This window comes from Panthera tigris, chromosome D1, assembly GCF_018350195.1.
Source record: "Panthera tigris isolate Pti1 chromosome D1, P.tigris_Pti1_mat1.1, whole genome shotgun sequence".
In the NCBI taxonomy this organism is placed as follows: Eukaryota; Metazoa; Chordata; class Mammalia; order Carnivora; family Felidae; genus Panthera; species Panthera tigris.
This window is the reverse complement of record NC_056669.1, coordinates 1,646,752-1,674,506: the sequence shown is the minus strand read 5'-3', so window position 1 is coordinate 1,674,506 and position 27,755 is coordinate 1,646,752. Positions and strand designations below refer to the sequence as shown.

At 41.7% G+C, this 27,755-nt stretch overlaps 1 protein-coding gene across 5 annotated transcripts; it reads left to right on the top strand.

The window, feature by feature from the left end:
• The first annotated feature begins 1,407 nt into the window (after nucleotides 1-1,407).
• DCUN1D5 (defective in cullin neddylation 1 domain containing 5) lies at nucleotides 1,408-27,755 on the top strand. Of its 5 annotated transcripts, none has more exons than XM_042957839.1 (8): nucleotides 1,408-1,798; nucleotides 3,683-3,774; nucleotides 9,012-9,082; nucleotides 9,491-9,582; nucleotides 23,553-23,661; nucleotides 23,747-23,851; nucleotides 25,440-25,542; nucleotides 27,433-27,755. In XM_042957839.1, the coding sequence occupies exons 1-8, from the start codon at nucleotides 1,713-1,715 to the stop codon at nucleotides 27,486-27,488; spliced, it is 714 nt and encodes a 237-aa protein (XP_042813773.1). In that variant the 5' UTR covers nucleotides 1,408-1,712; the 3' UTR covers nucleotides 27,489-27,755. The 5 variants fall into 5 exon arrangements, with proteins under 5 accessions (XP_042813773.1, XP_042813776.1, XP_042813775.1 ...); XM_042957840.1 differs by lacking the exon at nucleotides 1,408-1,798 and adding an exon at nucleotides 2,130-2,593; XM_042957841.1 differs by lacking the exon at nucleotides 3,683-3,774 and having other exon boundaries at nucleotides 1,712-1,798.

Here is a 27,755-nt window from a genome sequence, read left to right as displayed (position 1 = left end):
AGGGAAGTGACTGGCACAATTCAAGGGTCAGGTGTGTACTCGCAAAGGTAACAAAAACACTAACTTATAAAGATGTCCTCACCCCATGCTCACAGCAGCGTTATCTACAAGAGCCCAGACACGGAAATAACCTAAGTGTCCACCAAGAGATGGATAAAGTTCTGTGCGTGTGTGTATCACATCAGAGTGTTATTTATTCACCCTAACGAAAGGGGGAAATCCCATGCGGATGGATCTTGAAGACATTAGACTGAGAAAGTGAACAAAAACTAAAGTATGTGTAGCTGGAGTCTAGAAAAAGGACAACTCGCGAAAAGCGACCAGACCTCCCTGGCTGGCACTGCCTGTCCGGGCTTGGGTCACGTGTGCATTCTGATGGCACTAAGGAAACCAGATCTCCTGGGTGGCCAAAGGACAGTGCCTAGGTGGAGGTGCCGCACCGCACCACTGGTCCTCTGCACACAGCCACACCCTGGGTCACACGTGTGCTGACTGCCAAGACCCTCCCCCACAGTCCGCACACAGTCGTGGCCTGTGGCCTCTTTAGGAGCAGTGGTGGTGGAGGGCAGGGGAGAGTATGGTAGGGGAGGGAGGGAGGAGAATGCCAGGGAAGGGAGCGCCTCGGCAATGGTGGAGGCCATGGGGGTGCAGGGGAGGGGAGGAGGGAGGAGAAAGAGCACCAGGAACGAGGGAGGGGAAACCAAACCAGAGCTATAGTTAGGGGGACCGGGCATGGGGGAGAGAGCACTGGGGTGTGTGTGCTGGGAACACCAGGCCTGGGAAGGAAGCAGCACACTGAGGGGAGGGAGCATCTGGGAGATGGAAGGAACACCAGGGCGGTGGGAGGAGCATCAGGGCAGTGGAGGGAAGAGCGGGGGGGGGGGGGGGGGGAGCATCGCAGCGGGGGGGGGGGGAGCATCGCGGCGGTGGGGACGGGGGAAGCATCGCGGCGGTGGGGGCGGGGGGAGCACCGGGGGCTGTGGGCCGGAGCACAAGAACGGGGAAGGAAGGCGCCGGGGCGGGGGAAGGCCCTCCTCGCCGGGCGGCCAGCACCCACCACCCCCAACCAGGGCGAGGGCCCGGCAGTGCGGGAGTGGGAGGCCGCGGCCGGCCCTGGGGAAACGTGCCCCGGACGCGGGGACAGCGGCAGGGCGCGGCCCTCGCGAGGACGCGCGCGAGTGCACCTCGGCGTGCTCTACCAGCCACTTGGAGCCGCAGGCTTCCAGGGGTGTCCTCAGACATCTCGCGGGGTGACTCCCCGCTTCCTGAGACGCGCCGGGAGCCCTCCTCCGCCGACGGAAGCCCGGCCCGCGCGCTCGGCCGCAGCAGCACCGCGGCCACGCCCCCTCCCGGCGGGCAGCGCCGCGCTCGCGTCACTTCCGGCTCTGGGCGGTTCGCGTCCGGGTCAGAGCGAGCCTCCTGCCCTCCGAGTGTGTGAGTGGTGGCGGTGCCGCGCTGTCCGGGTTCTGTCGTCCCGGAGGGAGCGAGCCGCGGTGCCCCCCGGCCAGGAGCGCCCCCGGCCCCGCGCGGAGGACCAGGAGGGGACCTGGGGGCGGGCTGCGGCCGCGCTGGGCCGCGCTGGGGCGGGCTGGCGGCCCCGCTCCTGCGCCTGCTGCTGTCCCTGGGACCCGGGTGCCGGCACTGAGGCGTCCCCGGCGGACAGCGACCCCCTTCCCCGGCTCCCCTGGCCGCCCCGCCGGGGAGGGCGGAAGATGCCGGTGAAGAAGAAGAGAAAATCCCCGGGGGTGGCAGCGGCAGTGGCGGAAGACGGAGGCCTCAAGAAGTGTAAAATCTCCAGGTATCACGTTCCCCCCCACCCCGCCCTCAGCCTCCCGCGTTCCCCCGTGAGCGGCTGTCCGGGGCCCGGGGGTGAGCCCCCGCCGACACCGCGGGCTGCGCCTCGGGCTCGGGCTCCGTGTGGGCGCTCCGGCGCCCGGGGCCGTGCCCCTGCCCCGCGCCCTTCCAGACCTGGACGGGAGTGCAGACCGGCGGAAGGGTCGCCTCTGGAATTTCTTTGAAGGGGAGGGGGTGAGGAGGGGAGCGGCCTGGCGCTGCCCGCCGCCCGGGCTGGGGCGGGGGGGGGGGGGGGGGGGAGCTGCACGCCGAGTCTTCGCAGCGGCCGGTGCCGGAAGGTCCCAGCAGGAAGCCGGCTTTCTGGAAGTCTGGTGGCTCCACCTGCGCCAAGTCCGTGTGCGCGGCGTCGGGAAGGCCCTGCTCGCGGTTCTGTTTCCGGGCATTGAGGACGCTGTTCGCGGTCGACGTGATCGTTAACAATCTGGTCCTTATTTTACCCGGTACCCCCTCCCTCCCCCCGAGAAAGAAAGCGAAGGGAGAGCTGAGCTGTAATTACGGCTCTTTGATCCCGCTGCGGCGTGTCCTTGAGGCGGCCCAGCGGCGAGGTGTGCTGCTCGGTCTGCAGGCTAGGTGTGACAGGGGAGTGGTCCCGCATCTGCTCCTCGGGTGTCCGGCCGTGTCGCCGGCGGGCCCGCGAGGGAACGACTTCACTTGCTGCCATTGAGAGGAGACGGTAGTCAGCCTTGTAGCCGTGATGGCAGAGCTGTCTCCTTGCAGAGGCGTCTGCTTACGGCGGGAGGTACGTAACCTAGGCTCCTCTTCCTTTTTGTCGTGGACGGAAGTCTTCCCGTCTCGCTGCGGTTAGCAGAAGAGCCGGTGCACGGTGACACGGCCTCCCGGGCCTCCCGGGCCTCCCGGTACCTCGCCCGGGAACTGGCCAGGGCTGCGCCGCCAGCCCGTCTGTACGAAGCAGACACGTTAGCTTTTACTGCTCCCACGTGTGGCCGTCCTCCGTGCGTAACGTGGCACAGTTATTTACACCGAGCACGCTCAGAGCCGCGCAGTGGTGTTACAGCCCAGGGCCCGCTTCGCTGTATCAACCTACAGTTTTCCATGCGGGCCTCCATTGTTAGATGACTCAGCCGCCGAAGGCGCGGCGTTTCTAGGTCCTCGTGCAGGTGTCACTGTTTGAGCTCCCCCGGGAAAGGTCCTCTGAAGTTCCTTAAACCCCAAAGGCCGATTTTGAGCTTCCCAAGTTTTAATGATTTTATGGAACGTACGGACTTTGGCGTTAAATAGCTTTGGCTCAATTATTTGTACAATTATTATCTTTTTATTTGTACAATTTTGTTTTTAATGTGTGGAGTTTAATTATACTCTTGGGTCCTAACTCGTCTTTTATCTTCAATCATCCATTTAAGTTTCGCAGATGATCAACAACTGTTAATATGTAATTTTTAAAAAATATTGATTCATTAAGTACCAAAATCTACTTTGTAAGATTTTGTTTTCGAATGTTTGTCTATTTTACAGAAATACAATTTTCACCGCTCTGAAGATTTATACTTTCCCAGCTTAGCCCTGTATCGAGAACATTAGGTTGAACTTCCACATGCTCACTTCAAATCTGGGGAAATGATTTTAGTTGATGTTATTGGACTTTGATAGTGAGCAAAGTAGCATTTCCGGCTTTGTTAGCAAGAAAATTTTACATATAGACTACTGTTTCCAATTTCCAATTGCAAATACAACTCCCATTTTTTCCTATAATACCAGCTGTAAACAAAACACTTTGTTTAGTTTGAATTGAAGTAGTTCATGTTGCACTTAGCTTTTCACTGAAAGTTGAGACTTGATAAAATTCTTAGGTATTTGTGTGTTTTCTAAGCTATTGCAGATCCCAACCCCCTGCTAGACTAATAAGTGGAGAGGAACATTTTTCAAGCAAGAAGTGCCTGGCTTGGTTTTATGAGTATGCAGGTAATGAAATTAATATAAGAAGATATCAGTCACGTGCTTTAAAAAGTGTTTTGGTTTATTCATTTAACAATTATTTATTGCAGGCCTGCTTTGTGTTAGTGCTGTGACCTGGGATCAAGGTCAAGACTGAGAATTATGTGTAGGCTAAGAATTCGGTGCTATGTCAGGATGCTTTTTCTTTAAATATGTAATTTAGTATGTGCTAGTGGGAGGGGTGAGATTCACTATGAATTCCATTTGTGAACAGGTGCATTTATTGGTTTAAGTCCATTAGCTAAAGGAGAGTTGATATTCTGAAAAACAAACTATGTAATAAAACATTATACACTTTATGTAGTTCTTACTGTTCTTTTGCATATTCTGTTGACAATTTTCTGAACCCAAACTGATATTTTTCTGAAACTTTTTGGAAACGTAGTAAAAGATTTGAAATGCAGATATGTCATGGCACAGCACATTTGCCCTTTGATAATTGCTGTTTAGCGCATCGTTTCTGCCAGAAGTGCAGTAATCCCTAAGAACGGAAACACTGATGTGATACAGTGTGATAAATGCTGTGTTGGGAAGATGCGCTGCGATAGTTCAGAGGACGATAGAACCCATAGAACCCAGCCTCATGGTGTCACGAAGAGCTTCTGCAGGAGCTGTGACTTAAACTAAACCCTGCAGGTAGTGGGCTTAAAGCTCTGGGCCCATGGTAGGGGCTGGAGCTTAAGGGTGAAAGCCAAAACCAGGGAGGAGACTTTGGTGTTCAGCAAATGTGTGAACAAGAACACTTCCCATTTATGACTAACTTTTTTATAAGTATGTATAAAGATATTTTTTTCCCTTAGAACCTAGGTTTTGGTCTTCTAGAATTCATGATTTTATAGCTTCCCCCTCCTCCTTTTTTAACTCTGATTCTCAGTGTCTAACATAGAACAGTGTAGATGGAGTCACTCTTAAGTTTCATGCTAATCCGTTAAGGTCTAAAGTATACTCTGAACTTGAAGTGTAACCTTAGGCTAACAGTATGGAAGGTAAGACCACTGATGTAGCTTGAATCAGCTGGATCCCCAAAGTATAATTTAAAAATTGTTTAGTAACAGAACAGATTCTTTCTAGACCAGAAAAACTGCTATTACTGGCATCCCAAGACAATGTCTAACCCAAATTAAATGAAAGGAATTCATTTCTTACTGACCTCCATTTAAAATGGTGACCCATTATTCCAAGTGCCGGTTTTACTGGGATTTATGATATAGAATCAAAAAGCCCCTCATCTTATTCCACTTGTAAAAAGACACCTTAAGATACCACAAAATTAGTGCATTTTTTTTCATTTCTGCTCATTTGTATTACCTCTCCTTGGGACTTTGGTGGGTAGTATGAGATTCTAATTAGTTAAACATTTATTTGCTATGCTAGCATTTTTGTAGTAGCCAGCATAATAATTGCTCTGTGTATTTCAAAAATTATAATTATATAATGTATCCTTACAATCATTTTGTCACGTAGGCAGTGTTACCTCTTTTTAGAGATGAGAAAACTGAGGTTGAGATTAAGTAATTGGCCCAGGATCATACGGTGACAAGAGCGAGGATTCAGATTTAGGTCATTCTCTTGCAGAGCTTATGCTTTTAATGACTACTGTCTTGTCATTTCTGTTTTCAGTATGTACATGGCAACTCATTTTCCTTCTACAAAGAAATATTAGTAAATGCACTTGAAGGCAATTTATCTTATGTATGGAACGATTCATTCAGTAAATGTTTCCTGAGCATTTACTGTGTGTCAGGCAGTGATCAGTGCTGGGGACACAGTAGGGAACAAGTAGACAAGATCCCTACCCTTGGGGGACTTGACTTCTAGTGGGGAAGACAGTAAATAGGTAAGTAAGCAAGATAAGTAGAGATTGTGGAGAGTTATAAATGTTAAAATACGGTGTGGTTAGAAAGTTTGGATGACTTTCAAATAGGGTGATAGGGAAGGCCTCTCTAGACATTACTCTGGGTGGAGACCTAACTGACCAGGAGGAACCAGTTATTTGCCAAATCAACAGTAGGTGTTCTGTCTTAAAATGGGGGTGTCCCTTATTAAAATGGAGACTGGGAATAAGGCACGTAAAGCACTTAGCACAGTACCTGGAATGAGTCAGAACTCATACGTGTAAACCGTTGTTAAAGGAGTAATAGCATTACAGCATTAGGTGGACTGGCTGTGTTTTAACAGTACTGTTCCAGAATTAACAGCATAGCTCCTGTATAGCTCATGGGGAAGGTGTGTTATTCATTGAGCACAATTTTTATTCCTGAGCGTCTGCTATGACTGGCATGGTTTTGTACTCTGCACATCTCTAGGAACATTTTATGGTTATAAAAAAAAAAAAAATTGATTTTTTGTTTTAGTTTAAAAACTATTTTACCACTAATCTGGTTAATATAATATAGGTGACGTGTGGTAAGCCTGATAGTTTTGCTCTTGCACAAGACCTCTCCTCTTGAGTGATACTTACATTCGCAAGGATTCGTTAATACGTGGGGCCTGTTACTGAACAAAAGCGTGGAAAGTAAAAAGGCACTTTTTAAATCTTACAGAGAACCCAAAAGAGGATAGAATTGCTGAGTTCTAATAAAACTATAAATCTAATAAGTTCTTTTTTTTTTTTTTTTTTTATAACGTTTGGTTTTTTTTGAGAGAGAGAGAGAGAGACAGAGTGCGAGCTGGGGAGGGGCAGAGAGAGAGGGAGACACAGAATCCGAAGCAGTCTCTAGGCTCTGAGCTGTCGGCACAGAGCCCGACGTGGGGCTCGAACTCATGAGCCATGAGATCATGACCTGAGCCGAAGTTGGACACTTAACCGACTGAGCCACTCAGGCACCCCTAAATAATTCTGATAGATTCTAAATAATTTCCAAAGCTTCTTAAGTTGAATGGAAACCTATTTTTTTGCCTGAGAGTTAAATTCAGCCCCAGAGTAGATTTATTGGAAGAGTATATTTGAGAAAGTAAAACTAACATTATGTGGTCTGGGAAAAGAATATTAGTATTGACCTTGCTTTAGATTCAAATTTGTTATTATTTGCATTGCTTTGGGAAAGACACTGAACATTTACAGAAAGGTCTTGTGTATGTCGTATATATCTCCTTATGACATAATTTAATTTGAATCTCATCAAATTTTAACCACTGATCAATTCCCCAGTTTCTAGGGAGACTGTTTCATGATAGTGACTGATATTTCTTGATAACAGCTCTTCAGCTTTGTCTTTTGATTTCTGATGATGGCTGCTCTGAGATCAAGTCAGTTTTCTTTTTCATAAGAAAAATTGACAATGCATTCTTGTTTTGGCTTAAAAAAACCTTTGTTTTCTTCCACTGAATTTTTTACCTGACTTACTTTCAACCAAACCACATGTAGGGGAACATACTCAGTTATATTTTTTAACAGCTTTATTGTATATGTATGTTTCTAAAATTACAATGATTAACACATTCTCATTAAAAAACTTCTCCAAATATATATCGGGAAGTGAAAGTCCTAAAATTACCACCCTTTCACCTTTTAACACCTCACTGCATAAATAAGTGCAGTACTTATTTAAACCAAAAAATTAAGCATTTTGGTTTCAGACCATGTTTTAACGTCCTCTTAGCAGCCTGGATGGATCTCGTCTGAAGCTGCAGGACTATATTGGCACACAGACTGGACGGCTGCATTCTTCTGTTAGGACAAACTGTGGAGCGTGGGTTTCATGTTGTACTTGTGAACGAATGATAGTGGGTGTAAAGTGCCCCCCCCCCACCTCCCCCCCAGTAGCTGTGGTCTGGCTTGTGATTTATAAAGCTGGAGTATTTTTATAAGTTCTTAAGAAAGGAAAACAAGGGTTTTTTGGGTCACTTTAACAATAATATTTCAAGACTATGTTTTCAAAAATCAGAAGTAATAGCATATTTCTATCGTATTTTGTAATTGCTTTAAATGGTTCGATCTTTTTATAACAAAGGACAGTTTCAGATGTACAGTGTAACAATTTGATATATGTATATACTGCAGAATGATCACAGTAAGTCTAGTGGACATCTCTACCCACACAGGGTTATACATTTTCTCTCATGATGAGCACTTTAAGACCTACTCTCGTAGGAGCTTTCCAATATACAGTATGGTAGTAGTGATTGCAGTCATCAGACTGGCTGTACGTCACATCCCCAGGATTTACCTGCTTTATAACTAGACGTTTGTTCCTTTTGACCACCTTCATCCATTCCACCCCCCACCCCCCCCCCCCCCAATCCCTGCCTCTCACCTCTACCTCTGTATCTACGAGTTTGGGGCCTTTGTTTTTGCTTGTTTGTAGATTTCACAAGTAAGTGACATCATATGTTATTTGTCTTTGACTTCCTTCAATTACAGCATAATGCTCTCAAGGTCCATCCATGCTGTCACAAATTTGTTGTAATCTTACAACAAATTTTGTTGTTTGTAATCTCTCACTTACAAAAGAGACCCAGCAGTGATGTAAATCACTATCTTTTGGGAATCTGATAACATAAAAAAGTGGGAGAATGGGTGTATTGATTTATATTTAGTGTTATAGAGGGAGAAAAATAAGAAACAAGCTAAGTATCATTAAGTTTTGGACAAATGGTAGACATAAGTGAGGAATTAAACTTTTGTTTCAATGTTAAGGTGGTGGAACTAATGCTTTGCTATTTTAGAACCAAGATGATAAGGAAAATAGTAGTTTCTTTAAGTCGTTATCTTCATAATATGTATATCTTTTTAAAGTATTAAATTTTATTTGGTTGTATTTCAAAAGGGTAATGACCTTCTGTTTTAGTAAGAAAACAGGTGTTCTTTGCTTACTGTCTTGAGTAATGGGTTGGGCCTACATGTTGTCGTAGAATTTCTTATACTTCTTTATATTTATGCATTACCAAAAATTTTGTTCAGATACGCTCTCATGAATGTTGTTTTAATTGATAGGTTCAAGTTACTATACAGACAAGTGATTGATATTTTTTCTTTCCTTAATTTCGTTTTGTAATGTGGTGTTTCAAGAATATTTCAGAAGTTTTACATTTTAAATCATATAGCTGATATTTAACACTTTATCAAAAATATATCAAAATTCAAATTTAGTTATTTATAAAAGTTATGGTGTATTCATAGATGCCTTTAGTACAATGGCTTATGTTTTATGTTGGTATTAAATTATAACAATAAAATATATAAATTATTTTTGTCTTTGAAGGTCCTGATGAAGTTGTAGGGCCAGAAGGAATGGAAAAATTTTGTGAAGACATTGGTGTTGAACCTGAAAATGTATGTTTTATTTCTAAGTAGAATGGAATACAAGTGGGATATAGCATATTTATAAATGTCTAAAAATTGGGACACTTTAATCTTATATCAAGATTTTGTTTCTTCATGTTTTATACTGTAGATTTTCATTTAAGGTATTTTTAATCAATTTAAGTTGGGCACTGTTCTCTTTCTTAATACAAATGTCATTTGTGATAGAGTGAGAGAGATTCCACCTTCAGAAACTGTTAGAACTTCTTACTTTTAAGAAATTGGCCCACTTCTTCAGAGTTAATAATTCCAGAGGTTATACTCTTTAATAGTTGAAGGATGGAAATAGTTGTATAAAAATGCTCTCCATGATAAAATATAGACATGATTATCTCTGTGCTGACTTTTCCCCTATCCTTTATGTTCTGTTCTTTCCAGATTATTATGTTAGTTTTAGCGTGGAAATTGGAGGCTGAAAGCATGGGATTTTTTACCAAGGAAGAATGGTTAAAGGGGATGACTTCATTACAGTAAGACATTTTTTTAAAAAACAAATTTGATGGCCTATTTGAAGATCTTAATTGATATTATATGCTTCATAATTTTTAGAAGTAAGGTTTCACCTTAAAATACTCACATTGGTTTGATCTGTGACAATCAGTTAGGGTTTGATAAAATTTATATTGTGGTCTTGGCAAAATGAACAGTTACCCCATCTTTCCTATTCTCTGAGAACCTTAGTACAGTCTTATTAAAATTATTGACTCTTCGTGGGTGAATTAGAGGTCTGCGATCAAAGTTACAGATTGAGCAACGAACGAGCAGTTTCCTTCTCTGAATACAGAGTTCTGCCACGGAAGGAGTTTTTTCTTTGAGCTGCCCCAAGTTCTGGGGCCTCTTCAGTTTTATGCTTTATTTTGAAAAGAAATCCGAAGGTAGAGTTACATGGCACTTTTGTTGTTTCTTTTTTGCCAAATTAATCTTATAAAGAACAAAAGTAGAAAGCTTATATGGCTCACCTGCAGCCTTCAGCCAAGTTCTGGTTACTTACTTACTGAGGCTGCCTTTGAATTCTTCTGTAAGTTACAGAATTGCTTCTTGATAATAATTTGATCTTGACTTTCCAGAGTAAAGTGTGCTTAGTTGCAGAATCAGTTAGTAATTATGTGTTATTTTTAAATTATGTCATGTTCCTAATGTTCATGCAGGATGTTACTAATGATCCAACATTCTAAAATAGAGGAAGCATTAATTGATGATATTTTTGAGCCAAAAAGTGGAGGTTAATTAGCCATGTGGTTTCCTATTGTGGTTATGCTTTTATTAACACATTTAACTATTTTTTATTACTTGTTTGCCTGTCCTTACATTTCAGAATACCTTGGTTATTTTTTTCAAGTGTTCATATGGAACTTAAATTTTTATATTTGAATTTTCAGCATCTAATGTTTTGTAATTTTCCTTTTTAACCAGCCTTAACATATAGCTATTTTATGTATATTTTAGGGAAAACCTTTGCTTATATGAGCCAAATTATAATTTCTAAGATAGAATATAAAATCAAACCTGTCATTTCAATTACTTATAGGAGAGATGAGGAATCAGACTCCAAGGTAAAGAAAATGTTCGCCTAGGTTTATGTAGCTACTTACTGGCAGAGCTAGGGCCTGGAATTTAAATTCCCTCATCACCAGTCTAGCATACTGTGCTTTGTTTGCGTCACGTTTCTGTATGTATGTTAGCGTTCTTTATAAAATGCAAGACTGTTAACTAACTTTGAATCATGGTGTTTACAACCAAGCGTGAACTCTGTCATTCATCTAGGTGTCATAACCTACCAATTAAAATGATGTTGATTCTGAAATTCTTGGAAATATCCAACCTGCAATTAGCTTTTTAGAGAAAGATAAGATATAAAATATTTTTATGAATATAAAATACGGAGGAGTATGCAAAGAATATAAACTGGTTTTCAGGTAGCTTAGTCTGTTTTATTGAAATTTTCGTCAGTTATAACATGGCTTATTCATTGTAAGACATTTTAGTTGGCACTATAACTGCTTTTTGTACTACTCCTGCTGTATTTTTTGTGTATTACTTGTTTTGAATAATGTTTGTGTATTTTAAAACCAAAAGTTTTCTCATCATGTGTCCGCATAACTTGATATAACATAAAGAGACTTTGTATAACAGAAACTTTTAAATACAAAACATTTCTAATAATTATTCTTGAATAACTAGCATCTGGCTTTGGGTACAAGAATAGAAATTGACTTAACCCTTGAACTTCGGTTTTATTAGCACCTCGTCTCTCTAGGAAGTTCACAAGCTGCACAAAATGGAAGCAATGATTTAACATTTAAAGTTGACCTAGAGGTTTCCGTTTCACTCCTTTATGCTCTCTTGCCTGTCTGCCTAGAGCCCTGTCTGTGTTGTAGGGCCTTGGAGCTGCTCAAGTCAGGCAAGCCCTCTTGACTGGGAGGGGAAAGAGTTGTGTTTTTTCCCCCTCATCTAGATTGCTATGTGAAATACCAAGTATCTTTTATCAATTAGCTAAGTCTTTATTACTCCCTGAATTTCCTTATACAAAACTTGCTGAGGAATACAGTAGTTTAAAATTTAAACTGAGAGACCAAAGAACATATGTAAGTCTTAATTTTTTATTTTATAGTTGCCTTAGTGTGTTTGGTTTTATGTTGACTTATAAAATGTAAACCTTCACAGACTCGATTCCCTTTCTAGATTTTTTAATATTTTTATGATTTCATTTAATCTGGGCATAGTTATTTCGTGGTCCCTTATATCATCTTAATATAGTTATCAATTGTTTCAAGTTAGTTAATTTTAACCCTTAGAGCTCTGCTAAGGAGTAGAGACAGTGTGGTAGTTAAAACATACACCGTGGTCAAAGGTAGTAGACGGTAATAGCCATGAGTAGTTAAAATCTGTAATTATATAGTGTTGATCAGCATTCACAATACTTGTACGTTCATTTATGTTAAGGCTATTGATGCCTACTTTTCATAACTGGATCGCCTTTTTTGTGTGAGAGAATCTGTGGGTATGAGTTGGTACATAAGTAGACTGGCACGGCCATTTTGTAGGTTTCGGAGGGCGCCATTGCCATCTCTCTGTCGTTGTTTAGTAACAGCCAAATTTCTCCTCAGATTGGATTGGATTGGATTTGATTTGATTTGATTTGATAGTCATTCATGATCAACACTTATGTTGTGTAAGCTACTGTGCCTCTTAAGTGCTGATCACAGGGAAGCTGGAGACGTGGCCCCTGCCCTTGGGTAACATGCTGAGCGGGCTGGGGCGGCATGGAAATACTGCGGCGGAAGCCAGGTCGGAGGGGACAGGTGCTAGAGTGAAAGTACCACGTCCTGTGGAAGCACAGCTGGGGGTGAGATGAGTGTCGGCCCAGTAGACAGGAGAGTCTTCGTATGGGGTCCCTGAACTGGACCTTGAAGAATGATTAGGATGACGACGGTTCAGGATCTAGGAAAATGTTCTTTCTGAAGAGGAGATTGTGAGCAGAGCCGGCGAAAGGAGAGCACGTGCGAAGGAAAGAACATTGACAGAGCGGGGCTGCGTCCCGGGTGGTGGGGTAACGGCTCCAGACGGAGGGCCTGAGCCAGCCGGTGGAGAGAGCTTCGCCCCGTGCTCCAGGTCCCTGTGTCGGAGGTTGGCGGGGAGCCGTCGCTGGAGCAGTTGTTTTACGCTCCGGGATCACATCGTCTTGTGACCACGGCAGGCCCCTTCCCCGCCCCGGGAAGGCGCGGGGTGTGGCCCGCGGACCTCCCTCTTCCTTGTGTCTGCGGGGGCCAGAGTGCGCGGGTACTTCGCGTTTTTGCTGGCTGCCCGCTGGAAGTGGGGGTGGGGCGAGGGCGAAAAACCATGCTGGTGGAGAACGCTGTCCTTGGTCGCGATCCTGAGAAAACCGGCAGGAGGATAGCGTCTGACGGGAATGGAAGTACGCAGCTGCCTGTGGGTGGGTTACGAGTTGTGCACCTTCTGGTCACCGTTCTCGGCCCTGGACTTGAGGATCGAAGGCGGTGGTCTGGCCTGACCTTATTGAGGGGGAGCGTTGGGGAGCGTCTGTCCGATTTTCCCGTGGGGACGGGGTGCTCTGGGGCGTGTGGTGTGTGACTGCCGCTCACTTAGCATTTGGGGCCAACTGCTAGTCGCCATTAGCATTCTTCCCCTCTGCTCTCCCCGACATTCATCTTGACGATTTTTAATTCCCCATCCACATTTCCAGACATCCCCAGGGGTGTGCTGTTTTGTTCTGGTCAATAGACCTCATTCACAGAGAGTTCTAAATACGGAACTTTGTGGATAAAACTCTTCCTGTTACAGATCGGGGTGCCACAGCACCTTACTAATTAAGGAAGAGGACCTCACTTAGAGCTAAAACGTGGATGGTGATTTCTTCTCATTTTAGAGGGCTTTAGTGAAGCAGAAATGTAAAAGCCTTCCTTGTTAATCAGATGTTTACAATACTCAAGAAATTAATGTCCAAGTCCTAATGTTGAAATTTAAACCCGTCTCCACTCGTTCTCACCTCAGTGGCCTGGAGAATGGTGTCCTGTTGTGCCAGCGTTCTGTAAAATCTGTGGGGTTTTATTTAGTTGTTCTTCAAAAAACTATCCCTTGCTTTCCGTGATACGCTAGTTAAGTATGCGTTTCTTTTTACTTCAGGGGAAATGCTCTTTCTAAACCTCCCAAGTTATGAGGTATGGACGTTATTAATTGCTGAGTCTGTTTGGGGCCAGGTTAAATGTAAGAATTGTGATGTGTTCACTGGTTTTGCGAGGTCTGTTCAGTCTCTATGAGACCAGTAATGTGCAAGGTTGTTGTTGTTGTTGTTGTTGTTTTACTCTTCTCCAAGAAAACATTACTTGTTCTTTGTTCGGTTAGATTCTTTCTCTGCTCCAGATTTAGGGAGACGATGAGCACTGGTGTGGGATAGTTGGGGCAGAGACAACAGTGTGATTTTTTTAAGGTGATTTTTAAACCATTTGCTTCAAAAGGAGTATCTCACACTGAGAACTGTTGTAAACATCGAACTTGTGTGTTCTCATTTAATCTCATGGTTGTCTATTGTTGTCATTTTAAAAATGAGGAAACCGAGGCTGAAGGATTAAGTAGCTTCCTGAAACCACGTGTGTGGAAACGGAGAAGGTGCACTGTTTCGGGGTGTCTCTCCGTGTGACTTGGAACTTTGTTCTTCCCCTCGTGTCCGTCTTAAGCTTACTGAGAGCCCACCCTAAATAACATTGTGCTCTTTGTCCCTGTGGAGTGTTATTTGCAAAAGGTTGTCATTTTATTTGGATTCTTTTCTCCTTGGTAACTTGTAAGTCACTGCTCACAGACTTGATAATCTTGTTTGAACTCCAATTTCCTGCTAACCTTTCCCAGGGAGGGATTTTGAAACTTTTTGTAATTAAATAAATATATACTTTGTGGCTTATTTTTGGTATTCATACTTCTGTTTAACAAATAATTGTGGGGCGCTCGTGCACGCCAGGCCCCGAAGAAAGATTTTAAACCCCAGTGGTCGTGAGAGGAAGACCTGAATGCTGGGAAGTGTCTTTATCGTATGTCTTCCTGAATCTCAGGTGTATTAAGGTTCTAAGGGAGAGTCTGTGTGAAAATGTGAATCACATCATTAAAAAATAATGTGAAAAACGCTTCTTCAGGAAGCCACAAAGATTTAGAAGATGAGGCCTCTTAGGATGGATCATCACGAGGAAGATCGTACATGTAACTGGCTGCTTAAAATGCAGTGCCCTCTGAACTTACCACCTCATGACGCTGGAGGGCCTGAAGACACCCAGATTTCCACACAGCATCACAGGCACATGTAATCTGAGAATTTGTTCCTTTTGCATATCCTTCTGGTAGTAGTTAACTGCGTTTTCAATGCCATTAAACCTTTATTTTTCGCATAGTGAAGAATGTTTGAGCTGATAAATCCGCTTAATCAAATAGTAAATAATACATTTTTAATAAATAGTAAGAATCTTGTTTCTGCATGAAATATATTGTGCCCTCATTCATACATAGGAACTAGGCCCCAGACAAATTGGATGGTTAACCTATCCAAATTTTGATTTCCTTTTCTGGCCATATGGCAGATAAAATGTGCAAAGAAGCCATTTGTCATGTAAAACACTTAAATGCAGGATAAAATATAAAAATGTATATATTTTAAAAAGCATGCCTGGACTTCACTGTAAATTAAGGAAAATAATCAGAGGCCAGAAATGAGGAGAGATGGTGATACCATAGGGACATTTAGATCTGACATTTAACCTTAAGGTTACTACCTGTTTCTAGTCACCTGGCGTCTGGCCATTAACTTGTGCATATTCTGAATAGGAAACAAAATGGCAATGCCTGAGTAGGGTGAGAATCGGATCAAAAACTCATATTAAGTCACTGATGTCACACATAGCTAGTAGATGGAGATGTGATTGCTTGGGCTTGGTTCTGCATACGGTGAAGGGCTTATTTCCAAGAGAGTTCTTACCAGAAATTCTTCATCATGCAGATTCAAAGCTGGAATGCATTATTTGTATGACACAAGCCAAAAATGTATTTTACAAATGTCCCAGGTAAGTAGTGTTTTCATGTATATGGTGGAAGTGATTCTTCTGTACAGGAATGCATTTTAAACAGAGCCTCAATTTCTGCAGAAAAAGGTTCAGTTTTTAACAATCATAAATTACTAAGCATATTGGGGAACATCTTAAATTTCAGAATTAGACTCTTTAAGACTAGTATTTTGAATTATCTTAATCTCAGCATAAAATAACTACTATGTTTAAAGAATAAAGAACGGCCTCAGATGATCAGATTTCCCATGCATAATTAAATCTCTGAAAGTGAAAAACATTAAAGATTTAAAAATCAATGGATGAGTTACGAAGGAGGTGGGTATAGAATCAGTGACCTACAATAGCTGAGGAAAATAGGCAAGAAGATAAGGGACATAGTGGATAATTTTTTAAACTGTTGAGTTTCCTGAATTTTTTACATGTAAGCCCTTCATCAAGTATGGAGACTGCAGGTATTTTCTCCCACTCTGTAGCTTGTGTTTTTGCTTCTTATAACGGGCAGAGCAAAATTTTTAATTTTGACGGAGTTCACTTGATGAGTTTTTCCTTCTATGAATTGTGCTTTTGATGTCAAATCCAAGAATTCTTTCCCTAGATCCGGAGAATTTTACTTTTCGGTTTTTTTTCTGGAAGGGTTTATGTTTTTATATTTTACGTTTAAATCAGTGATCCATTTTGAGTTAATTTCCTTAAAGGTGAGAGACGGGTTTTGGTTTATTCCTTGGCTACAGCTGTCCACTTGCTCCATAGTTCATGTTTTGAAAAAGGTCTTTTCCTCCCTTGAATTGCTTTTGCGCCTTGTCCGGTATCGGTTGGACACGCCTGTGCGTAGGTCTGTCTCTGGGCTCTCTGTTCTGTCGATCTGTGCCTTAAGCCTCTGCCAGTACCACGCGGTGCTGCTGTATACAGAATCTTGAAACCACAAAGACTGATTGATCTCTTTTCAAAATTGTTTTAGCTCTTCCAAAAATTTTAGGATGATCTTTTTATCTGCAAAAGATCTTACTGAGATTTTGGTTAAACTACATAGTGAATTTGGGGAGAATTGATCACTGTTTTCAGGGTCTGAATACATGCAAGATAGCTATGTCTCTCTTTTTGGTGTTTGATTTCTTTCATTGTGTGTAGTTTTCAGCATACAGATTCTGTACATGTTGTGTTAGAATTACATGTGAATATTTTGTTTTTATTTTGAGCCATTTATTTTTAATTCTAATATCAATGTATTAGTTACTAATATGTAGAAATACAATTGATTTTTGTGTGGTTGTCTTGTATCCTATGACTGACCTTGCCGAACTCACTTATTCTGAGTGTATGTCTGTGTATGTGTGTCTTCGTTGGGTTGTCTACATAGACAGTCATGTCCTATGATTATAACACAAAATAGGGAAATAGGGACCATCTTATTTCTTTTCCGCTCTTGCATGTCTTTTATTTCCTTTCCTTGACGTATTGCATTAGCTGGAACTTCTACCATTGTGCTGAATAAGCCTGGTGAAAGTGGACACCCATTCCTTTGCTCCCTAGCTGTGGGTTGTTTGTAGATGCTCTTTATCAAGTTGAGGGAGTTGCCCTCTGTTCGTGTTTTTCTGTGAGTTTACACGAGTTGATGTTAAATATTTTAAGTGCTTTTTCTGTATTAAATCATCTAATCATGTAGTTTTTCTTTTAGAGTGTTAACATTGTGGTTCCATTGATTGGTTTTGACTACTGAATCAGTTTGCATACCTGGACTATATCCCACTTGGTGTATAATTATTTTTATATGGTGCTGAATTCTTTTTGTTAATATTTGTTAAGGATTCATGAGGGATATTGGTCTGTTTTTGTTTTTGGTTTCTTATTTATCTGAGGATATAATAGACATAACATTGTTCGTTTTGGGTGTACAACATAACGATTCAATATGTATGTATTTTGGGAAATGATTACCACAATAAGTCTAATTAACATCCATCATCATAGTAAAATTTTTTTTTCTTGTGAAAAAAAAATTTTTTTTTTTGATACTGCTTTTAATCGGTTTTGGTGTCAAGGTAAATCTGGCTTTATAAAAGGAATTAGGAAATTTTTCCTTAGAATTTATCTTTTGCAAGGTAGAACATAGAATTGGTCTTCAGAGATTGGTGGAATTCTCCCATGAAACCATCTGAACCTACAGGTTTCTTTTTCAGAATTTTTGGGATTTTTGAATTCGATTTTTTAATAGTTACAGGGCTACTCAAATTACTATTTATTTCAGATCATTGTATCAAATTATTTGTTTCATACTGTGTGTTACAGTAGTTTTTGTTTTTCAAAGAATGGGTCTATTTTGTCTAAGTGGCCATATTTATATCCTTTTCATGTCTACAGGTCTGTAATGGTATCTTTTGTTTCATTCCTGATATTGATAATTTTTGTCTTCAGTTTTTCTCTTTGTCATTCTTGCTAGGGACTTGTCAGTTTTACTGACTTTCTTTTTCCAAAGAATCAGCTCTTTGTTTCATTGATCTTCCTGTCTCATTTTTCTGTTTTCAATTTTACTGATTTCTGCTCTTACTTTCTCCTGCTTGCTTTAGGCTTATTTTGCTCTTCTTTTTCTAGATTCTGAAGATAGGAGGTTAGATTATTGATTGAGATTTTTTTCTCTCTTATAATATTTGCATTTAGTTCTGTGAATTTCCCCCTCAGCACTGCTTTGGGTCTCACAAAATTTGAGTTGCGTTTTTATTTTCATTGAGTTCAGTTTGTTTTTTTTTTTTTTTGGTTTCCATTGAGACTTGTTCTCACCCATGGATTGCTTAGGAGTTTGTTTAGTTTCTAAGTGTTTGGAGATTTTGCTTTTATCTTCCTGTTACTTCTAGTTTGGTTTCATTGTAGTCAGAGAACATATCCTGCGTGATTTCAGTTCTATTATATTTGTCAGCATTTTCTCAATGGCTCAGGCTGTGGTCTCTCTTGGGTTCTGTTGTACAGACACTCGAAAAGAATACGTGTTTTGTTGTCACTGAGTGGCATGTTCTGTTAGTGCCAGGTGGATCTTGGTGGTTGGTGGTGTTGAATTCTTTCCTGATGTAGTGTCTGGTTGTTCTGTCAGTTCCTGAGGAAGTGTTTCAACAGAGGAGTGTTGAAATCTCTAACAATAATTGCATATTTGTTTATTTCTCCTTTTACTTCTCTTAAGTTTTTGCTTCACTTTGCAGTTCTGTTGCTTGGTGCAAACATTTGTAGAATTGTTGCATCTTGTGGGGCGCCTGGGTGGCTCAGTTGGTTCAGTGTCCGACTCTTGGTTTCAGCTCACGTCATGATCTCACGGTTGTGGGATGGAGCCCCGTGTCAGGCTCCACACTGTCAGCTAGATTCTCTCTGTCTCTCTCTTCCTCTGCCCTTCTCCCTGGTCGCACGTGCTCACGCACTCTCTCTCCCTCTCTGAAAAACAAACAAACAAACAAACAAAACTAATTGTTACATATTTTCGGTGGATTGACCTGTTATCATTACATAATATTCTTCTATGTTCTATTTTCTTCACTTGGAAGTCTACATTAGCTCATATTGATGAAGCTGCTTCTCCTTTATTTTGGTTACTGTTTCCAGAATGTGTTCGTTTTTGTCTTTTACTTTCAGTCTGCCTGTGTTGTGTTTGAAGTCTGTTTCTTCTAGATAGCATATGGTTGGGTCACTTTGGTTTCATGGGTTTTTTTGACCTGCTCTGTTAATCTCTGTGTTCTGATTGGTACAGGCTACTTACATTTAATATAATTATTAGTACATTAAGGTTTAAGTCTGCCCTGTATTTTACAATTCAGACTTTTCCACTTGGTTCTTTTTTGTTAGATTTCTTTTCCTAGACTCACTGTTTCTTTGCTGAGACTTGCTACATTTTCAAGGGTTGTTTTATTGGGTCCATAATTGCTCATTGAAGCATTTTCATCATAGCTGCTTTAAAATCTGCATCAGATAATTTTAAACACATCTTGTCATTTACATGCAATATTTGCATGTATTGGCCCTCTTTTTACATTCTGCTTGCCATCTTGGTTGTTGGTATGAGAAGTGCTTTTTTATCGGAACTTGGAAATACTGAGTATTATGTTACAAAACTCTGGATCTTATTTAAACCTCCATTTTCGCTAGCTTTCTGTCACCACCTCATTAGGAGGAGGGGATTCTTCATCGCTGTAAGCAGACAGGAGAGGTCCCGCCCCCAGGAGGCTCCACGAATTTCTGGGTGACACTGCTGGGTGAGCATGATGGTGTAGCCCCGCCTCCTCCCAGGCACCCTTTGATGGCCCAGGGCGCTACTCCTTACCCCTTGCTGGGAGCAGAGCTGAAGTCCTTGTTGTATGTGGTTCCCACTGACGGTGCAGGAGGTGGAAGGGGGGCGTCTACGTCCATCCTGGGGTGGGTGGGCCATGCGGTCCTCATTCAGTCTGCTGGCAGCTGTGGGCACTGAGCGGGCTTTTTCTGTGCTGTTTGAATGGAGAAGAGTATCTTTTCTAAGCTTGCTTTCGTGCCAGGCTGTTCAACTTCTGCTGGAGGGAGAGCGAGTTTTTGGTTTCTGTCTACCCCATTGGCATTTCTGGTTTGCTGACTCCTTCATCTCCAGATCTGGTGGAGAAAAGGCAAAAGAAAACCCAGGAAGCGCCCCACTGTATTGTTCCTGAGAATCTCAGAGTTCTTTCAGTCTTGTGTTTGTTTTACGTATGTCGTCTCTGGCTTTTAGTGGAATGAGCAGGAGACATGGATGAAAAGTACATTGACTTCATCATCCTGGAAGCAGAAGATATTTGTCTACTAAAAAAAAAACAAACGAACCTTCTGTCCCCTTCCCACACTATTTAGTGTCGATTTCCTCTGCTCCCTTTTGGAACCAGATTCTTTGAAAGCATTTGGCTGTACACTTGACCTTTGAACAACGTGGGAATTTTTATTGAAACCTGGAAATTTTGAGTATTATGTTATAAAACTCCGGATCTTATTTTTTCTTTGTTTATTTTCAGAGTGGGGAGAGAGGCAGAGAGAGGGAAAGAATCCCAGGCAGGCTCTGTGTTGTCAGTGCAGAGCCTGATGTGGGGCTTGATCCCATGAACTGTGAGATCAAACCAAGAGTTGGACGCCCAACCGACTGAGCTACCCAGGCGTTCTGACTCTGGACCTTATTTAAACCTTCTGTTTTAGCTGGCTGCCACCAACACCACCTCGGCAGGAGAGGGCAGGAAGCCCTCCTCACTGCTGGCAGGCATGGGACTTCCTGCACAGTCAGACATCTGCGTGTAACTCTTGACTTCCCCAAAACTTACTAGTCTACTGTTGATTGGAAGCCTTTCCCATGACATAAACAGTCAAATAGCATATTTTGTACATTAAATGTATTATATACTATGTTCTTACAGTACGGTAAGCTAGAGGAAAGAAATGTTCTTAAGAAAACTGTCAAGAGGGGCGCCTGGGTGGCTCAGTAGGTTGAGCGTCCGACTTCGGCTCAGGTCACGATCTCACGGTCCGTGAGTTCGAGCCCCGCGTCGGGCTCTGTGCTGACAGCTCGGAGCCTGGAGCCTGTTTCGGATTCTGTGTCTCCCTCTCTCTCTGACCCTCCCCTGTTCACGCTCTGTCTCTCTCTGTCTCAAAAATAAACATTTAAAAAAAAAAGAAAAAACTATCAAGAAAATATATTTACAGCACTATACTGTGTGTATCGAAAAAAAATATATCCCCATATAAGTCGACCCACACGGTGCAAACCCTTGTTGTTCAAGGGTCACCTTTACTTATTTTCTCTGATTGCTCTCTTCTTAGTGTCTGTTAAACCTATTCTAAGACTTTTATCTCTACCCGTTCTCTGAAACCATCTTGTCAAGGCATCATTTACAAGTGAATAATCAAAGCAATAATATTTATCAGAACTGGGCTGAAGCTTTAATTGTACTTAGAGGAAAATCTGTAGCTTTGAATGTTACATTAGAAGAGAAATGGGGGCGCCTGGGTGTCTCGGTTGAGTGTCCGGCATCATCTCAGGTCATGATCTCACTGCTCGCGGGTTCAAGCCCCATGTCAGGGTCTGTCATGCTGACAGCTGGGAGCCTGGAGCCTGCTTCACATTCTGTGTCTCCGCCTCTCTCTGCTGCTCCCCAGCTTGCGTGCTCACTGGCGCGCGCTCTCTCTCAAAAAATAAGTAAAGATTAAAAAAAATTAAAAAAAAAAAAAGATGTTTAGAGTAAAAGGGAAAGCAAACCTGCAGTTGAAATAATTAAGAAATTCTGCCAAGATGATTAAGAAAAACAGAAAGCGGGGTGCCTGGGTGGCTCAGTCAGTTGAGCGTCCGACTTTGGCTCAGGTCCTGATCTCACAGCTCGTGAGTGTGAGCCTTGTGTCGGGCTCTGTGCTGACAGCTCAGAGCCTGGAGTCTGCTTCTGCTTCTGTGTCTCCCTCTCTCTCTGCCCCTAACCCACTCGCATTCTGTCTCTGTCTCGCTCAAAAATAAACAAACATTAAAAAAAATGAAAAAAATTAAAAAAAGAAAAACAGAAAGCAAAAATAAATAATAATACAGACTAGAAAATACCTCACCTCAGTGAAAAGACCCAGATGGCTTTTCAGCTGATTTTGGCCAAATGCTAATTCCAGTGTTTAGTAAACTTTTTCAGAAAAGAGAAAAAAAGTAATAATTATAATTTCATTTTTCTAAGGCCTATGCCATGAGCTTGTTATCAAAATTAGTGAAGAGAGTGTGAAGGAATGAGATTTACCAGCAAGTCTCACTTACGAAAATAGCCAGAAAATCTAGGAGTGTGCGACACCGGTAACAAACGTTACTCAGTTTGGCTTATTCTAGGAACGCAAGGTTTAATCAACATTAGAAAATTATCCAAAACATTTACACCTTAATAAAGTTAGGAGTCACCTGTCACATTGTGGGTTTAGAATAGTCAAGGTCTTAGTTAAATTTGGGTACTAGATATCTCTAGTACATGATGAGAACTAAGTCCGTTCTGGGAGGAATACTGTGGGTCACGGTGGATGGTACGGCCCATGTAATGAAAGGGAGTCAGGTGTATGCTCAGAGATGGCAACCTGGGAGTTAGGTTTTGGTGAGTGAGGTTTCGTCGGCCTGTTGGAGGGAGCACCACGTCGAGTAGAGGCAGTGATCTGTGCTGACACATAGCTGTGGTCAGTGTGCGTGGTGAGTGCGGCTTGACCAGAGCTCATGGTGTGGTGACCTGGTTCTTGCTGAGTCAGCCCGTGGGAGAGCGTCTCTTTGAGCCTTTAACTGGTTTCCTTCTTTGGCATCTGTACCTTATTTGAAGTCAGGTGCTGCCACTGATTGCCTTGGTGCTTAGTCACTGAAAATGTAGGAATCTGAGTTTATGACAGAAGCACTAATACAATGTGTTAATTTTCTCTGTGTTATAGCCTGAACTTTCAAAACCACTCATGGCTAATCCCTGTCACCAAGCTGTGCCTGAGAATTTCCAGTGAAATCTGTGACCGAGGCCTGGTTCATCTCCTCTGTTCTGCCATCTTCTTAACTTTACATGTAGTAAAAGTACATCTTCTGAATCTCTTCTTGAGACATACTCATGATTGTACTGGAGCTTTCGATTGAGCTTTTTTTTTTTTTTTTTTTTTTAAGGTCATTGGACTGAATTTCATTGGTTGCCAGGTTTTCTCTTTTTTTCCTATTTTCCTTTTTTCCTTTTTATCCCATTGTACGAGGTCAGTACGAGGCAATATGTTAGTAACTCTAAATTTGTGAAGCAGAATTTTAAACCTAGATTGATTTCATTAGATGCACTGACTTTCTTCTCAATACATTTCTTCTGACCCCCTAATGATGCTTTTATTTAATTTTATGGATTTTATAATGTATTTGGCTTTTTTAATTTAAGGTGTGACTGCACAGAAAAGTTACAGAACAAATTTGACTTTTTGCGCTCACAGTTGAATGATATTTCTTCGTTTAAGAATATCTACAGATATGCCTTTGATTTTGCAAGGGTAGGTAGAATTTCCATGTTTTGTAATTTTAACATTTTTTTCATCTCAGAACCACACTTAGGGAAATTTTTTACTTCCATTGTAGGATAAAGATCAGAGAAGCCTTGATATCGACACTGCTAAGTCTATGCTCGCCCTGCTGCTTGGAAGGACATGGCCGCTGTTTTCAGTGTTTTACCAGTACCTGGAGGTATGTGCGCTGTTCTCATCTGGAAGCATTAAATATTAATTGTAAAACTTACTCTGAAAACGTACCTTTAAATGAGGAAACATAAATGGATCTTTAGATAGTGTGTTTTTAAAAAAAAAACTTAAGTAAAAAGTTTCTGATAAATTGTGTACATATACGTCGTCATTTGTAGACACAAGTTCATGTTCATTAATATATTCTGTACATGAGATACTTTCATTCCAGCCTTGCAGCCCCGCTCCCCCCCATGAAAAAAATGAACCCTCAAATAAACTATAGCAAAGACGTTTTTCACACAAAATTAGTTTCTTGGGTTTTTGACAGAAAACTGATGCTCGTGTACAAATGTTATGCTTCTAACTCGGGTTTCAGGTTTCTTCGTAAATTACTAGCTCTTAGGCTGATAGCCACATAAGGGAACCCGTTGTGTGTAGTGATAACACTTTGCTTTTCACTTGGGTTCAGTCTAAATAGTTAGAATTAAAATTTTATGCCCACAAATATGAGAATGACTACTTAAATGTACTAACAACTTTAAAATGTCTGCTGAATTTATGAAGAAAGTGTTCATTTAGCAGGTTTAGCGTAGCACCTACTACCGGCAGTGGTTTTAAGATACTGTTCTTTTTTTCCACTGCTTTCTTTGGTTTTCTGTTTTTGTGCCTTTTCAATTTCAGGTTTTTTGGTATAGATCTCACCGTTTCTTGAATACAGATGCTTTTGCTTTTTGCTTTGAAAATGATTTCTCATAAAGCTGATTATCATAGCGAATTCCTCGGAGTAATTTTGTTGAAAGCTTCTGCCGAGAGGCAGTCATGACCAGGACTTGAGCGAGTGGGTTTCAGGTACACTTAGATCTTTAAGCCTGATAGAGTAGGCTTAGGAAAGGCTGGTAAAGTAGACGTTTTTGATGAATGTTATCCGTCTTCCTCCTATTAGTAGTTTGGGGCAAAAATAAAGAGGACTGAATCTAAAAATAGTCACCTCTACAGGGAGCTAAGAGGACAAAGTATTTTCAGCGCTGGTTATGGGGAGGGTGTTTGACACTGTTTCAAATTAGGTTTGATCCCTGTTCAGCGAATGAAGAAATGGGCTCTGTTGTTAAGTAATGTTCCCAAGGCCACTCAATTCAGTGACAGAAGTGGGGTTTGAACCCAAGCCAGTACTCTTTCCACTGCCTACAAAAGCACCAGCTTCAAGATGTGGCGGAACATTAAATCTCACGCAAAGCAGTCTCCTGGGAAGCCGCGTGAGGGAACTTAGTGTACGTAGGATACGCTGTATGACTTGATTTCAGTGACGATTATAGAAATGCCTACACGGAAGACACTCAGGCGTTTTATCAGATCGGTACCTTTGTTGCTCCTGTTACTTCTCAAAAATGAAGGAAAGACAAAGAAAAAGTAGGTTGGATGATGTTAACATGTAAACGGCCCTGAGGATTCTCTTGGAAGCCCAAGTGACTAAAGAGGACTAAGTGCTTTAAGAAAGACCAAATCACAGAAAGATGGCATAACTAGATTTATTTAAGTCAGAGCCTTAGATAACGCTTGTTCTGTATTCCAAATATTTATATCCTCTTCTACAGCAATCGAAGTATCGTGTTATGAACAAAGATCAGTGGTACAATGTGTTAGAATTCAGCAGAACCGTCCATGCCGATCTTAGTAACTACGATGAAGATGGTGCTTGTAAGTATAATAACTGTGTTTTCCTAGGAAAATGAAGTTCTTTAAACTGTTAAGTGGAAACATGCATTTGTGTAGCGTTACCATAAAGAATTTAAAGTTGCTGACAGTAACTTTTCTTATGGAATCATGTTGAAGGTGTGGGGGAGGGCTTACGTTAGAAAGTCTGTGCTGACAGGTGGAATGTTGCCAATTTCTCAGAAATGTAATGGAGCAGTATAGCTAAGGTTAAATGATAATTTCTGCATGTAAAAGCTAAAATTCTGCTTTCCTGCCTTCCCTGGCATTTTCCTATGGAAGAAAAGAACAGTCAGGATTTAAATAGAGAAAAGCAAAACATCAGGTACAAGAGAAAAACCTTCAAGGCTAATCATAGTGCCCACTGATGGCATAGCAGATTATGCCACAATAAGTTCCCTCAGAAATGCCTCAGTAAACACTTGATGAAATACCATTTTTCAATCGTTCAAGTTAAAATATCTGTCCATACTCTTCAGTGGAAAGGGCAGAATACCATAAAACAGATCCTTGAAGTACGCTGTAGGATACATTCCTATAAAAGTAAATTGAAATGTGGACTTCTGCGACCCTGAAGATCATACAAAATGCTGAAGAAGGAATAACTTTATTCTGCCTGTAGTTTACATTGTGACCTCTCCCCCCGGAATGTTCTAAAATTCAGTAATATTTTTGGAAACAGCCCTTTGGTAGCAGCAGTAAACTTGCAGGCAGGCCTACACATGTGTATATTCATGCGTGTTTTGAGTCAACATATGAAACAATTTTTGTATAAAAATAAAGCTTCCAGATTTGTTTGAAAAAGCAGAAAATCTGACTCAAGTATGTGAGGAATTAGTGACAGAAGCCAAGTAATAGCTTGTGTCCAACTTGCGTCTCACTTCGCTGGCTTGTAGCTACGCCACCAGCTAGGGTGCTTTTCGGCTGCTGTTTATGATTGTCCCTGTCTGCCGATTTTCTTAGAGTAGGGAGGTACGTCAATAAAAAATGAGAGAAAGACCATTGAGGGGTATGTGTTTTAAGAAAAATAGGGCCAGCGTACTCTTTTCTGGCCATGAGTTTTCCCCTCTTTTTCAACGAACAAAAACAGTGAGCTCATGTAGGGAATGGCTCCTGTAAGGAAATGAGTGTGGACCCCCTGCTTTATGCGAATGTCTTTTTATTGTTTTTTTATTTTTAATTTTTTTAAAGTTTATTTTTGAGAGAGCGAGCGAGCAAGCATGAGCAGGGGAAGGGCAGAGAGAGAGGGAGACACCGAATCCGAAGTAGGCTCCAGGCTCTGAGCTTGAGCTGTCAGCACAGAGCCCAACACAGGTCTCGAACTCATGAACTGTGAGATCATGACCTGAGCTGAAGTCAGCCACTTCACTGACTGAGCCCCGTAGGCGCCCCTCACATGTTTTTTCAGTATAGTTTTTAGGTCAGGTGTTCATTAGGCACTTGCTTTGTGTTTAGATTTATACTCGGTCCTGTTACTGGAACAAAATAATTCTCTTATATGGCCACTCCTTCAACAAGCTTACATGCTCTTGGTGACGTAATGTAGAAACATGTTGAACACTCTCCATATTCCTTAATAGAAATAACAGTGCTGTGAGCATTTAGACAAAGGGAGCAGTCAATCTTGACTTAGTTATTGGAGAGTTCTGAAGCCATTGCAACCTTGTGAAGGAAGCTGCAGCACATACCCCTTGTGGAAAGTCTCTTCTATCAGGAAAGAGCAGGCCGAGAAGGAAAAGCGCTAAGTAGCCAGCAGGACAGGAAACACACCTTAGACGCCGGGGTCCGTCCTCATCACCACCAGAACTCGGGGAGAGTGTTTGTAGTGGGAGGTCTGAGGTCACTGAATTCTAACAAATGCTTCTCTCTTTCTAGGGCCTGTTCTTCTCGATGAATTTGTTGAGTGGCAGAAAATCCGTCAGACATCATAGCAAGAGCTCTTGCGGAGAAAATGCAAACCTTCTGATGCCCACGTGTGTACAGGCTAATGAGAGGAGAAATCCAAAGGCTGCATTTTCCTTCATGTGAAAGACTTCTCCTAGTACTTTGTTTTCCTTTTTTTTAAAAGGAAGTTTTCTTGTTACATGTGATGGGCATTGAGCCACACCTCTTCTGAGACTGAGTATCCAAGTTTTGTTTTGGGTTATGTTTATAACATTTATTTCAGAACAATAAAGATTCAGATTTGTGACAAAGGC